The sequence below is a fragment of the Erpetoichthys calabaricus genome, chromosome 13 (genome assembly GCF_900747795.2).
Source record: "Erpetoichthys calabaricus chromosome 13, fErpCal1.3, whole genome shotgun sequence".
In the NCBI taxonomy this organism is placed as follows: domain Eukaryota; kingdom Metazoa; phylum Chordata; class Cladistia; order Polypteriformes; family Polypteridae; genus Erpetoichthys; species Erpetoichthys calabaricus.
Window position 1 is genome coordinate 30767049 of NC_041406.2, and position 16111 is coordinate 30783159.

The 16111-nt window shown below is 37.4% G+C and overlaps 1 protein-coding gene across 1 annotated transcript in view; it reads right to left on the reverse strand.

Annotated features, from left to right (window-relative positions):
* ptk2aa (protein tyrosine kinase 2aa) overlaps nt 1-16111 on the reverse strand; it is a 217063-nt gene that overhangs the window by 49309 nt on the left and 151643 nt on the right. The window contains 1 exon segment of the mRNA XM_051935932.1: nt 13879-13990. Within this exon segment, the coding sequence (XP_051791892.1) occupies nt 13879-13990 (112 nt within the window).

Below are 16111 nucleotides of genomic sequence, written 5' to 3' on the forward strand. Positions count from 1 at the left end.
TGGCAGTCTGGCCCAGTCTTCTTCCTGCCCAGAACTACCAGCACAGGCTAAATGTTCAACAACTCTGATTGGATTTAGAGTGCTTCAAAATGTTGTTTTATTGACTATTACTATCTGTACAGTTTGTGGCAGTTAAGAGACTATTTCATTGAATTGTTTCCAGTTATCACCCTTTGTTACTATGGATTGAATTAAAAATAGGTAAATATCTAACATTTTGTGTTTGTCTTATATGGCAACTTCATATCTTGAGGCAATTCTTCAGGATGTAACAAAAAAGTTTGAACAGCCATAAAATGTTTTATGCTTAGTTAACATAGAAATGTGTATTCGTATTGCATGCTTTCAAAACATACGGTTATCAATTTAGTTTAAAACATGCATACTAATACACTCCAAGCATTAAAACAGCTATACAATTATAAGGCACAAAAATCGAACAGACAACAGGCACATACAAACAAGATTCAAAAAAAGATGTTTGTGGGAAACAAAATGTGTTAAAATGTATAACATGCAAGATAAAACACAGAGACACAAAGCTTTGCAGAAGGAATTAAACTACCAGGATAGAACTCATTACTTTATGAAACATTACAGCTTCTTAATGGCTTTTCATTCATCAAGATGTGTAAACAGGGTAGAGTCATTAATAGAATCTGAACCTTTTTCGCAATTGAGTCTAAAACACAGAGTTATTGGGTAATAAAATGACTCTTTATTTTTCCCAGACTGACTATTTGTTTATTCAGGCTAAATATCTGAAATAAATCTCAGAGATTGTATTAACCCCACTGTTTTTCAGAAATGTAATTCTTAAAAAACATTTCCATCTAAATCAATAGTCTCATTTATACACAGACTAATGTCCATTAATTGTTTTGGTTCTTATTTTAAATGGTACAAGTACCACTTAAATTTCTAAATTTTTCATTAATTTTAGGTAAAAGCCATTCTTTTGCTTTAAATACTAATTTTGTTTTGGATTACTTAAAACACCTGCCTGGGTTCTTCTCCTCCCTCCAGATACCAATTGTTGATGAAAGTTTGGGTTAAATCTGTCAAAACAAAGAGGAAGGGAGCGATGCGGCCCAGTCCTTGGGCCAGAGGGGCATAATGATGGCCTCCGTCTAGGTCGCACGGGGACCAGTTTTCCAAGAGACCCAATTTCACAGGGCTCTTCAGTTTGAGGAAGCAGGGGAAAAGAGAGCAGATGATGTTGACTTGGTTCTTGAAAGCACAAACAGGGCTGGGAACTGGAGTTTGAGAGTTCAGAGAGACAGACTGAATCCAAGAATGAATCCATACTAATGCTGTATTGCAACGAAGGCTGGCGTGCAGGCTGCAAGACGAGACAGACAGACACACATTCACAACCAAACCAAACAGCAGCAAACAGACAAAACAAATTATAGAAAAGCACATTAATAAGCAAAGTGTGATGCAAAAATGCAAGAATGAATATAATAAACATAGTCAAACTACAAATTAAATTGCAAGAGCAGCAATGAATGCAAAAATGCAATAAAGACCTCTGGACACTCACATTAAAAACAAATATCCAACTTAATAATCATTTATATTTAGAACACCACAACCAGTATAGTAGACATTGTAACAACACATACTTTATATTTGTTTTATAGTTAATACTTCTCTATTCACAGTTGTTAAATGAGCAAAAGGAAAACATTAGCTTTTCTAAAATTTCACATCACCATAAAATTTTACTCTATACAAAGAAATTTAAACTGCATTAATAGCATCTTGTAGACACAAACCAAGGTATAAGAATAAAATGACATAAAAAACAAAGTAATGTGAGAGAACAGAGAAACTCAGCTGTTTTACCTGGCTCTGCCCAGGAAATGTTCTGACAATGGGTCACGGTTATATTTAATTGGATATATCACAATGCAAAATGTAATTAATTGAGTATATTTCTGTATATGATATTTGTTATTCTTTCATTTATTTATTTTTTAACCAGGGGCTAGAGCTCCTTACTCTGTAATATGCTAAATAAAATTGGCCATGAGTAAAATATTCCTGCTGCACATCAATTCTTGGTTTTCTAGTGACTGATCTTGGCTTTTGCTGTAGGTCACTGTAAAAGAAAGTTTACATGAAGCTGTATTCTTTGGATTTGAAATTGGTAATCAGTAGAAATAATGAGAATTTGGGGCATAAATATAATTTCATCCTGTAGCACATACTGTCAGTCAGTCAGATTTGAATGTAACGGTTTGAATTGTAATCTCGTATTGTTATAAAAGTTTAGAAGGTTTAGAGAAAAAGAAGTATACACAGAATCATGATTTACTTTAACTTATTACATACAGCATTGGCATTTGCAGGCTGCATATTTACATGGCATATACAATTAACTAAATGTTTTAATTGGGGCGCACGATTAGGACAAATAATCACTGATGTTTACTGCCTATCACTGCACAGGAAACCTTAATGAAATTGTTAAATGCTAAATGCTAAAGTAGGAATTAAAAAAGTGATAATATTTCTTTTTTGTTACAATAAAGATAAAAAAAAAATAACATTTATGTCACTGTTTTGAATACCATAAATTACTAATATACAAATATTTATATAATAAAATTTAAGAATGAAATATTCCCCCTTTTTACCATCATTAATGTTCCTTTTGAAAAACCAGCTATCAACACCACTCACCATTCAAAAATGAAAAATGTGGGAAAATGTTCAACAAGGAACGTTAAATTGTGGTTGTGCTGCATGAAGAAAACAAAGTTGCATGTGTAAATGAAAATTAAAGTATATCAAGGTCTTAAATGACAGTAATGCAAGAATACTAATGTAAACACAACCTGATAATTCTGGTAGTAACAATATTAATTAACATATACTGCTGAAAAAGTACTTCAATAGTAATAAATACACTGTTACATGCCGCTACCAGACTCGGTACCTGAGAAGCGGCATCCTCATTATTAAGGAAAGCTTTGTAATGAAAGACGCACCTATTTCAAAAAGAAGTATTGCACGCATCTGGTTTTTGGCGAATATTCCTCATTAATATGATGAGTCATTATGTTCAAGCATGCTTCCATAGTTCTGCTCAATCACAAACTGGTCATGGCTGGCTAAACTTCTAGTTGTTTCAGATCCATTAAGATTTTTTTCTGACGTGAAATACAGTGAATACAACCTCATATTGAAAGAACTGCAGGAGGGGACAACTTCTTACCCTGACTGTTGATAATTTTTTTAAAACCTTTCTTGTAGTTTTTAATTGGAGCTTTGTCTTTTGATAAACAAAACATGGTGACTACTATCACCCGATTTAACTTTTTGACAACCTGCTGAATGCATGTGTTAACAGCACAAACAGATAAATAGCGGTTATCTGTGTTGCAGAACTAAAATTTGCTGAATTAGTCCGATAGATAGATAGATAGATAGATAGATAGATAGATAGATAGATAGATAGATAGATAGATAGATAGATAGATAGATAGATAGATAGATAGATAGATAGATAGATAGATAGATAGATAGATAGATAGATAGATAGATAGATAGATAGATAGATAGATAGATAGATACTTTATTAATCATGAAAGCTAAGCAAGCAGCAATTATGTAGTTGAATTTAAATGGCTGTATAAATGTTTGCATGAACTGGCTTAACAGTTGAAAATAAAAATATTTCCAAAATACGGAGGACTCTCTTCATTTAGGTACTTAAATACCTATAACATGTTAGATGATCAAGTTTAAACATTACTTATATGCGACCATTGATCGGAAAGCTGGTGCAAGAAGAAAAGACATATATTCAGACTTTTTAAAAGATACGGTCTAGGATCACACTCCTAAAAATGTGTTTACCACTCAGCACATAGCTAGCCCTGTGACGGTAATGTCAAAGTGCAGCTATCCTATGTGTTATATGGATGTAATACATAAAGAGTGTGGCACATGGAGCTGCAGATTTGATTGTTGTAACACTACTTTTGTGGATTCCTTATTAGAAATTCAACCGCTAATGTCTACGCCTTAGGTCGCTCTCTTTCCAATTGCTGAGGCATGGGGAATGCTGTGGAACAGACAAAGGTGAGAGATGGTACAGACCTAAGAAAGATGGTAGTTAACAGCAAAAAGCAGAGCTTGCTAACCATGGAGCTTTGCTTCTTCCTTGAGCATCACTCAACTTTCTCTTTTCATTTAAACACTATGATCACATCTAATGTTTTTCTTGTCTAGGACACTGCCCCCTCTTTAGTTATCTATCCACATTATTGGTCAGAGGTGCTATTCACATGACCTGCCAATCATGTCTGCTGCATTCCTTCATTTGCATAAAGCATACTTCTCTGCCCAGGGCCGAGCATGCAAGTTAGCATAATATTGATAAACACCAATAGGAAAAATCCAACACAATTTCAATCAAATCCATCAAGGATTTTTTTACATTTTCGGGTACCATCCCGCCAAATTTCAGCTTTTTAACTAAATAGGAAATAGTGTTTTTATTGATGAATGGGTCAGTCAACTTTGCATTTGTTTATTTATACATACAATATAAACATTAAGCTTTTATGAATTCAAGGGATATTATGCTCAGACTACATAATGCCTATTGAGAATGTATTCTGGCATACTGTGTGCAGCTGTGGTCAACTCGCTACAAGAAAGAAATAGCAACAATTGATCAGCAGAGGAGGGCAACGAAGTGCATCCCAGGCCTTAAAGAAATGCTGTACTCTGACAGACTCAGATTATCAAACCTGTTTAGTCTTGAAAGAGGAGACTGCAGGTGGACCTAAGTCAGGTCTTCAGAATACTCAATGGCATTAACAAAGAATATTTAGCAGAATTTTTTCAACTTAATGATGAATCGCTGTGGTGTTATGGGTCCACAGCTCTTACAGCAAAGGCCGTTTGGTTTTAAATAAACAATCGCCGCGCTCACGGCTTAGCGAGGGGGCGTGGTAACTGTAGCGAGCCGCAGGGCGAACTGCGGTGTGGGCATTTCTCACCTAAGTGCACAGGTGAGAGACTGCCCACATCCATGATTGTTCCTGTGGCTAATGGGCTGCAGCTGCTATGTCCTCTCCGCATATAAAGAGAAGCGCGAGCTGGTTAAAAAAGGAGAAGTAAAAGGGAAAGAAACGGAGGTTGCAGGAGACGGCAGGAAGTAGCAGGAGGAGAAAGTTGGTGCGAGCGAGCGAGTGTAGGCTCGTGAGCAGCTGTACAGGTAGCTTGGGTGTATGGCCGAAACCTGAGGAGTAGCAGCAGTGGTCGCTCTCGCAGAATATTCTGAAGGGCAAGAGTGACCGGAAGGTGGATGACTCTCCGCGGAAGGCTGCGGGAGTTGGGGCTTGGGGTGTGTATTCCCCAGTGTGCGTGCTCTGGTCGCTGTGGAACCCAAGTCGCTGTCTGGAGGAGCCTACCGGAGCCAGAGGTTGGTGAGGCGAGCCAAACAGCTGAAGCAGGACAGTGTAGAGAAGGTCAGCTGCATTAAGAGCGTCTCGCCTGTTGCAGAGCCCATATGGGAGAAGCAGGTGAGACGCTGACACTAACAGAGAAGAAGCACCAGGGATTGTCATCTGTTTTTTTTAAAGACTGCTTCCTGTTGACGTTTTAACCTCGTGTTAAAGGATTGTTGTTTTTGTGTATTTTAAACCTCCACTTCACAACTGTTTTAAGGATTATTTATTTAAAGATTTATTGAATGCACTACTGCACTTTACTAGAACACGGATTGTTTTGTCTGTTAATAAAAGCACTTTGCACTTATACATCATCCCCTTGCTCATTGTTATTGCCTCACTGTCTAGCTCATCTGTGACATTACCGACGGTGTTGGGTTCATGGGCTCCCTGACAGCCGATGGGAGCATGGAGCGGAACCCGCATCGTCACAATCGCGAACTTGAGGGTAAGAGGTCCACAGTATAAAGCCCACCAAGTGCAGCATAGGTTACCCTTCAAGTACACCATCTGTTGTTAAAGTTGCTAAGAAAAGATATTATATTGGGAAGGTCCCCGTCTTCAAAATCATCTTTGGTTTAACAGTTCCAGGTAGTATCTATAAAATGCATTTCACTATTTTCAAAGATTTTAAACAAAAATGTGGGTTCTTAGGGATGAAGAAACACACTTGGAGGTCAGAGAAAATATTGATTAGGGATGCTCCGATCAATCGGCTGTCGATCGGTTGATTTTCACAAATAAAAAAATGGGTGATCGGTAAATTCGCTGATCACAAAAAAAAAACAATCTTTGCAGCCCCTTCTTTCCTAAGCTTTAAGGTAATTTAGCTGCAGTGCTCCATTACATACGGTATTACGATAGTTGGGCAAGCAGGCTTCTTTTTTTTTATGTAAACTTCCTGCAGTGTAAACAAACAGAAAAAGAAATTGGAGGAGTTGTCCTGTGCAATTAGACAAACGGCAAGAAAAGTTACTTTAATGAATTCAGACCTATTTATTTTAAATACAGACAGCTCTTGATAAATACAGTAAAAAACTTTTAAAAAGCCACAAATGTATGAAATGTTTATTTGTTGCTGTGTGTCATATAGTATATGCTTTGGTAAGAACCAAGTACTACATAATTAAAATGGTAATCTATATTTATAACTACCCTTCAAGAAGTATGAAAGGCTAGCTGATTGACTGAAGAAAAAAAACTATATATAGCAAATGTAGATTTTAACAGCAAAAAAGGTCTAGTGCAATTAATGATTAAAAAGTGATTGAAACCTTTTAAGCAGTGTTTAATTGCTAATATCAATTATTAATTGATTGTATGAGAGAGTATATATATATATATATATATATATATATATATACAGTGAAAATCGTTTAACACGAAACTGAGGGGACTGAAATATTTTTTCATGTTAAAAGAATTTCGTGTTAAAGGATATTACAAAAAAAAAAAAAAAAACATGCAGTATATTCAACAAAATTAAGTTTATTAGAGTACATTTTATTTACATAGATATGTATATATGCATGTATTTAATAAAAATGGGAGCATTCTGAGATCTCGCTTGTTTGAACCAAACAAGTAAAGCCGTCTCTAAATCCTCGTGCTTGGCCGTTCTCATCCATTTTCGCTCTGGCTCAAACTTACTCCGTTCAAACATTTCCGTAATTTGCTCTCTTTTTTTTTTTTTAATTACTGTATTGTTGATAATGTAGAGATAGCAATATCAAAATCTTTACAGATTTCCGTTTTCGTCTTCTGTTTTTGATCAACAGCCTTAAGAAGCTCCATCTTCATTTTAAGCGAAATAGCAGTTTGCTTTCCCCCTGAGCTCTTTGCCATTGTGCTCGTAAAAAAAATTCTTCTAAAATAGAAAAAAAAAAAAAACGCGAACCAAACTCACTGATTTTTACTCACACTGCGATGTACTCGTCACCGAATTCCAAAGCTAATTGATGAGAGATGAGATGTTTTTGTGTGGCGTTTGTAGGGATGGAGGGTGAAAGTGGCTTAGATAAACAAAATTGGCTTGTGTCACAGGCTATTCCGAGGGTATTTCAAAGCCAAGTTAGCCTCCTTTCTACGAAACATGTGAAACCACCTCTCTTTCATTTCACACCCCTCTTAAATCTCGCCTGCGCGGCTGGTGTTTTCCGTATTTTGTTCATTCCCAGAAGGGAAATCTTTTCGTGTTAAGCGATTTTTGTTTCGTGTTAAGAGAAAAAAATGCATGAAAATACATAGTAGTTTGTCGGGACCGTTGTATTATTTCGTGTTAACCGATATTTCATCTTAAGCGTTTTAGCGTTAAACGTATTTCACTGTATATATATATATATATATATATATATATATATATATATATACACAGTGGTGTGAAAAACTATTTGCCCCCTTCCTGATTTCTTATTCTTTTGCATGTTTGTCACACAAAATGTTTCTGATCATCAAACACATTTAACCATTAGTCAAATATAACACAAGTAAACACAAAATGCAGTTTGTAAATGGTGGTTTTTATTATTTAGGGAGAAAAAAAATCCAAACCTACATGGCCCTGTGTGAAAAAGTAATTGCCCCCTGAACATAATAACTGGTTGGGCCACCCTTAGCAGCAATAACTGCAATCAAGTGTTTGCGATAACTTGCAATGAGTCTATTACAGCGCTCTGGAGGAATTTTGGTCCACTCATCTTTGCAAAATTGTTGTAATTCAGCTTTATTTGAGGGTTTTCTAGCATGAACCGCCTTTTTAAGGTCATGCCATAGCATCTCAATTGGATTCAGGTCAGGACTTTGACTAGGCCACTCCAAAGTCTTCATTTTGTTTTTCTTCAGCCATTCAGAGGTGGATTTGCTGGTGTGTTTTGGGTCATTGTCCTGTTGCAGCACCCAAGATCGCTTCAGCTTGAGTTGACGAACAGATGGCCGGACATTCTCCTTCAGGATTTTTTGGTAGACAGTAGAATTCATGGTTCCATCTATCACAGCAAGCCTTCCAGGTCCTGAAGCAGCAAAACAACCCCAGACCATCACACTACCACCACTATATTTTACTGTTGGTATGATGTTCTTTTTTTGAAATGCTGTGTTCCTTTTACGCCAGATGTAACGGGACATTTGCCTTCCAAAAAGTTCAACTTTTGTCTCATCAGTCCACAAGGTATTTTCCCAAAAGTCTTGGCAATCATTGAGATGTTTCTTAGCAAAATTGAGACGAGCCCTAATGTTCTTTTTGCTTAACAGTGGTTTGCGTCTTGGACATCTGCCATGCAGGCCGTTTTTGCCCAGTCTCTTTCTTATGGTGGAGTCGTGAACACTGACCTTAATTGAGGCAAGTGAGGCCTGCAGTTCTTTAGACGTTGTCCTGGGGTCTTTTGTGACCTCTCGGATGAGTCGTCTCTGCGCTCTTGGGGTAATTTTGGTCGGCCGGCCACTCCTGAAAAGGTTCACCACTGTTCCATGTTTTTGCCATTTGTGGATAATGGCTCTCACTGTGGTTCGCTGGAGTCCCAAAGCTTTAGAAATGGCTTTATAACCTTTACCAGACTGATAGATCTCAATTACTTCTGTTCTCATTTGTTCCTGAATTTCTTTGGATCTTGGCATGATGTCTAGCTTTTGAGGTGCTTTTGGTATACTTCTCTGTGTCAGGCAGCTCCTATTTAAGTGATTTCTTGATTGAAACAGGTGTGGCAGTAATCAGGCCTGGGGGTGGCTACGGAAATTGAACTCAGGTGTGATAGGTTATTTTTTAACAAGGGGGCAATTACTTTTTCACACAGGACCATGTAGGTTTGGATTTTTTTTCTCCCTAAATAATAAAAACCATCATTTAAAAACTGCATTTTGTGTTTACTTGTGTTATATTTGACTAATGGTTAAATGTGTTTGATGATCAGAAACATTTTGTGTGACAAACATGCAAAAGAATAAGAAATCAGGAAGAGGGCAAATAGTTTTTCACACCACTGTATGTATATATGTATATATATATATATATATATATATATATATATATATATATATATATATATATATATATATATATATATAAAAAAGTGCATCCGGAAAGTATTCACAGCGCATCACTTTTTCCACATTTTCTTATGTTACAGCCTTATTCCAAAATGGATTAAATTCATTTTTTTCCTCAGAATTCTACACACAACACCCCATAATGAGAACGTGAAAAAAGTTTCTTGAGGTTTTTGCAAATTTATTAAAAATAAAAAAACTGAGAAATCACATGAACATAAGTATTTGTCGATGCACCTTTGGCAGCAATTACAGCCTCAAATCTTTTTGAATATGATGCCACAAGATTGGCACACCTATCCATGGCCAGTTTCACCCATTCCTCTTTGCAGCACCTCTCAAGCTCCATCAGGTTGGATGGAAAACGTTGGTGCACAGCCATTTTAAGATCTCTCCAGAGATGTTCAATCGGATTCAAGTCTGGGCTCTGGCTGGGCCACTCAAGGACATTCACAGAGTTGTCCTGTAGCCACTCTTTTGATATCTTGGCTGTGTGCTTAGGGTCGTCGTCCTGCTGAAAGATGAACCGTTGCCCCAGTCTGAGGTCAAGAGCGCTCTGGATGAGGTTTTCATCCAGGATGTTTCTGTATATTGCTGCAGTCATCTTTCCCTTTATCCTGACTAGTCTCCCAGTCCCTGCCACTGAAAAACATCCCCACAGCATGATGCTGCCACCACCATGCTTCACTGTATGGATGGTATTGGCCTGGTGATGAGCAGTGCCTGGTTTCCTCCAAACGTGACACCTGGCATTCACACCAAACAGTTCAATCTTTGTCTCATCAGACCAGAGAATTTTCTTTCTCATGGTCTGAGAGTCCTTCAGGTGCCTTTTGGCAAACTCCAGGCAGGCTGCCATGTGCCTTTTACTAAGGAGTGGCTTCTGTCTGGCCACTCTACCATACAGGCCTGATTGGTGGATTGCTGCAGAGATGGTTGTCTTTCTGGAAGGTTCTCCTCTCTCCACAGAGGACCTCTGGAGCTCTGACAGAGTGACCATCAGGTTCTTGGTCACCTCCCTGAATAAGGCCCTTCTCCACCGATCACTCAGTTTAGATGGCCGGCCAGCTCTAGGAAGAGTCCTGGTGGTTTCAAACTTCTTCCACTTACGGATGATGGAGGCCACTGTGCTCATTGGGACCTTCAAAGCAGCGGAAAGTTTTCTGTAACCTTCCCCAGATTTGTGTATCGAGACAATCCTGTCCTCGGAGGTCTACAGACAATTTCTTTAACTTCATGCTTGGTTTGTGCTCTGACATGAACTGTCAACTGTGGGACCTTATATAGACAAGTGTGTGCCTTTCCAAATCATGTCCTATCAATTGAATTTACCACAGGTGGACTCCAATTAAGCTGCAGAAACATCTCAAAGATGATCAGGGGAAACAGGATGCACCTGAACTCAATTTTGAGCTTCATGGTAAAGGCTGTGAATACTTATGTACATGTGCTTTCTCAATTGTTTTATTTTTAATAAATTTGCAAAAATCTCAAGTAAACTTTTTTCACATTGTCATGTGTTGTGTTTAGAATTCTGAGGAAAAAAATGAATTTAATCCATTTTGGAATAAGGCTGTAACATAAGAAAATGTGGAAAAAGTGATGCGCTGTGAATACTTTCCGGATGCACAATATGATATATTTTATATATATATATATTTTATATATATATATATATATATATATATCTATATCTATATCATACTACGGGGCTTCGCTCGCCAACCCCCGTTTGCCTTTTATGTCTTTGAATTGTTGGTATTTCATTAGTTTCACGTTTATTTCTGAACCTCTGTAAAAACAATATTTGGTATCTTTCGAGTCCCAATGTGCTGAATCTTTTAAATGAGGTCCGTTTTATGTGTTTCATGACTTTGTACCAATTATTCAGGATTGGTTTCTCTGTTTAGCATTTCAGCACAGACCAAACAATCCACATCATCAGCGGTCAATAATTTCTTTTGCAAAGTAACCAATAAATGCATGTGTTGTATTTCTCTTTCTTTGCGCTAATGCAATGTTTACTTTGGTTGCCTTGACAATGTCGTTTTTTTCTGCTTTCATATTCTGTATCTTGCTCTGCATGTGTTTCGTGCCTACGTTTTTTTTTTAAGCTTTTGCATTTGTAGGAGCCTGCGTTGTTTTGAGCCCGTGCTTGCTCTGCTTCTGCGGTTTGAGACGTGCATTGTAGGCGTCCATGTTCATTGCATGTGTCTATGCAGGCGCATTTCCTTTTTTCGAGTAATAATTTCCATTTGTTTGCGATAATGTGATATTTACCGTACTGTTAATAATGCATCACTGTAATGTGATTCACCTATGCTGTATAGTGTGGACATGTGAGGATGACGTATGTTTAATAAGGAGCGTTCGCCCGTGTCACTCTGGGGCCCCCACCGTTAATACGGAGCGCTTTCCGAACTATTATGCGGTGCATTGTGGACCACTGCGGACTCCGTAGTGTTTCCCGTTTCACTTTGTATCTCGGTTAGTCGAGCTCTTTCTTTTTAGAGCCGTGTCTGCCTGGATTGCGGCATTTCAGACGCACGTTGTAGGCGCCTGCGTTCATTAATTATACCCAGGCAGGTGTGTGTTTGTATCTCGGTCACTCGAGCAGTTTCGTTTTGAACCCGTGCCTGCTTTGCCTCCGCAGTTTGAGACGCGCGTTGTAGGCGTATACGTTCATTAGATCTGTCCACGCGGACTCGTTGTTGTAGCTGTGTTAGTTGTTGAGCTGTTTGGTTTTGGAGCCGAGACAGTTTTGCTTCCGCGGTTTCAGACGCGTGTCCGTACCATCTCGGGTTTGATGTATGAGCCTTTGTGGACTCCGTAGTGTGTCCCGTTTCAGTCTGGGGCGGGGCGTTGACTGCTCTTGTTTTACTATGTCTCCTGCGTCCATGGGTATGTACCTGCTTCCATATTACTTCTCTCCCGTTTCACGGTTCGGGGGCGGCTTTATGTGGCGCCTGCGCACGTTCGTAGTCTCTCCCGTTTCACTCTGGGGAGGGGGGCTTTGTGTGGTGCCTGCGCACTATGTCTCCTGCGTCCATATCCGGTTTACCATTCTCGGTTTATAATACAGGTAGTGATTATTATATATATATATATATATATATATATATATATATATATATATATGTGTGTGTGTGTGTGTGTGTGTGTGGTTTTTTTTGTTAGAGAAATGGTAAAATCTACCTTTTTTAAATTAAACTTTATTTTTTTCTGTAATGTACCTATCTGAAACAAACAACATGACAGCTTGTAATTATGAGAAGCACATTTTCTTTTATGCCATATGTATTAAGGATGCATATTTTTGTACATATTTTATTAGATACATTACATTAATGTATGTAATTTAAGGAAATTTTATTTATTTTAGTATTTTTATGGTCACTGAACAATAAGCCTACAGAATTTAATTTTGTTAATAAAAAATGAACAGATAACACCTGTGATCTATAATTTCACCATAAAACACGCTTTAATACAGGACAACAACAACAAAAGCATTTATTCAAAATAGCATATTTTCATACAAACATTGTAGCTCAAAATGCTTTACAAGATGTCAAAGAGAAAGTGTCTGGTTATGCAGGAGTTCAGCATGAAATGGAGAGAAAAAAAAACATAATTGGAGCATCCCTAACATTGATATAAACATACATTGTCACTTCATAGCAAAAGATGTCCAAATGCCTTCCTATCAAGGCACAAAATTAAAAGCAATTACATTTGGAAAGAAATTGTTGAGATGGACAAATAAAGTTGTGACTAAAAGCATAAGACTAAACAAGATTATACTAAATTGAAATATAAAAAAAAACAAACTGAAAGTAGAGATAAAGAAAAAACAAGAGAACAAAGTATTTCTGATATTACCCCACAAAAAAAGAAGCGTAAAAGAATTTAAGGAACCTCTATAATCCATAACAAAAAACAAGATAACAGTTAACAGTAAGTTAACTAAATAAATAGAATGCCTCAGATTGCACTGGGGGATGCAACTCTGGTTTCCAGGAGCTTTATCAAGAGATACTAAAAAAGCTAGTAGCTCTTAGAACAGTACAGTGATAAGCAACCAAGTGCCTCAGTTGACTAAAGGGGATGTCATTTCTCAACAGAACCAAAATTCTCATTATTAAATATTATTGATGAGGCATCAAAAGCTTTTATTATATTTTAGTATCATATACTGTATTTTCAAGAAGTGTCTTCTAAGAAAGCACAAAACAATCAAATATTTGGTTTCTGAAAGGAAATGCAGGTATTGCTCAAAGGAGTCTTATGCCACATTGCACAGTCAACTTATTTCTAAATTTATGATTATAAAAAAAGGTTACATATATGAAACTAATCTTACTTTTGGTGGTGCTTCATCAGAACCTCCAGAGTCCCAGGAGACAGTTACTTGTCTTCGCATTTCCATTCGAATCCTTTCCTCTTGCTGTACTTTCTCTTCCTCTAATATTGTACTAAGGAAACAGAAACCATCAAAGTGAATGTTTTTCGCCAAGATCGAAAAATCACGTATGACACAGAAAAACAAAGTTCATTTTAAAGAAAATTAGTTAATAAATAGTAAAAGGGAGTAAACACCACATGTGTGTGTCTAAATTATATACACACTCACACCCAGACACATCGCACCAATACATATACAAAAAGAGAGAAAGCAAGCAAGAAAAATGTGACTTTTCACAAATTAAATGTTTAGTTTTACTAATACTGCAAAAACATTTAAAAGAAATGGTACCTATGAAGATTTAGGTGTTGGCAGCATACTCCATTATTCACATACACTCACCAGCCACTTTATTAGGTACACCTGCTCAGCTGCTTTTTAATGCAAATATCTAATCAGCCAATCACACTGCAGCAACTCGAAGTATTTAAGCAAGTAGACATTTCCAAGATGACCTGCTGAAGTTCAAATTGAGTATCAGATTGGGAATGAAAGGTGATTTAAGTGATTTTGAATGTGGCATGGTTGTTGGTGCGAGGGGGGCTGGTCTGATTACTTTAGAAACTGCTTATCTCCTGGGATTTTCATGTGTAACCGTCTCTAGGATTTACAGTGAATGGTCTAAAAAAGGGAAAATATCCAAAGAGTGGCAGTTCTCTGTGTGAAAATGCCTTGTTGATGCCAGAGGATAATGTCTGGACTGGTTTGAACTGATTGAAAGGCAACAGTAACCAATTAACCACTCGTTTCAACCAAGGTATGCAGAAGAGCATCTCACAATGCACAACAGGCAAATGAGGCTACAATTTGCATTGGCTCACCAAAACTGGACAATAGAAGATTGGAAAAATATTGACTGGCCTGATGAGTCGTGATTTCTGCTGCAACATTTGGATAGTAGGGTCAGCATCAACAATATGAAAGCACAAATCCTTCCTGCCTTGTATTAATGTTTCATGGTGGTGGTGGTGAAACGGTGTGGGGGATATTTTCTTACTACACTTTGGGCTCCTTAGCACCAACTGAGCATATTTAAATGCCACAGCCTACCTAAGTATTGTTGCTGACCATATCCATCCCTTTATGTGTAGCGTATGCAGTGTATCCATCTTGTGACAGTTACATCCAGCAGGAAAATGCACCAAGCCACAAAGCTCAAATTAACTCAGACTGGTTTCTTGAACATGACAATGAATTCACTGTACTGAAATGGCTTCCACAGTCACCACATCTCAATCTAAAAGCACCCTTTGGAATGTGACGGAATAGGATATTTGCATCATGAATGTACAGCCGACAAATCTGAAGCAGCTGTATTATGTTATCATGTTAATATGGACGAAAATCCCTGAGGAATGATTACAGCGCTATGATGAATCTATGTCACTAAGAATTACGGCAGTTCTGAAGGGAAAAGAGGGTCCAACCTGTTACTAGGGAAGGTGTAGCCAATAAAATGGCCAGAAAACGAATGTTACTTTTGTTTACAGAAATATACAATTAATGTACTACACATCTATAATAATAATTACTGATTGACATGCAAGGCTTCAGTAGGAATCACAATATTAACATAGTGTGGAAATTTGTTTTGATTACAAAGTTAAAAATGTTCTTGAAACATGACAGCACATAGAACTAAGGAGCAGACGAAGAAAATTTAAGTGTTTTAAAAGGCAATACTTGTTTTTAATAGCATGCAATACAAGAAAATGCTAAATTTAACCTATGTAATTTTTCTTTCCAGTTATCAGTGTTAAGAATCACATTTCTAACTAATTAATAAGGAACAGAGACCAATTTTTGTTAAATCACTAAGCACTCCTTAAGAGAGGCAGCCATGCTGACTGGCCCCAGGTATTCCAAGAGGTAATTTTTCGATCAGCACCAAGTACCAACCCAGACCTGGTTGTGAAAAATTTTGACCTATTGCTTCCACTTACTAATGTTAACCCCAGATGCCCCATTAACCCTTGCACAGCTTCAAAAGGGTTAAGGTGAGTGGAAAAGGTAGAGATATTTTATAGACCTTAAGGACCAATCTAGTCTGGAGATAAAAAAAGTTGTATTTCATTGCCTCCCTCAGCTCATCAGCCATAACCAGAGCATTGGGTTTAACAATATCTTCAGC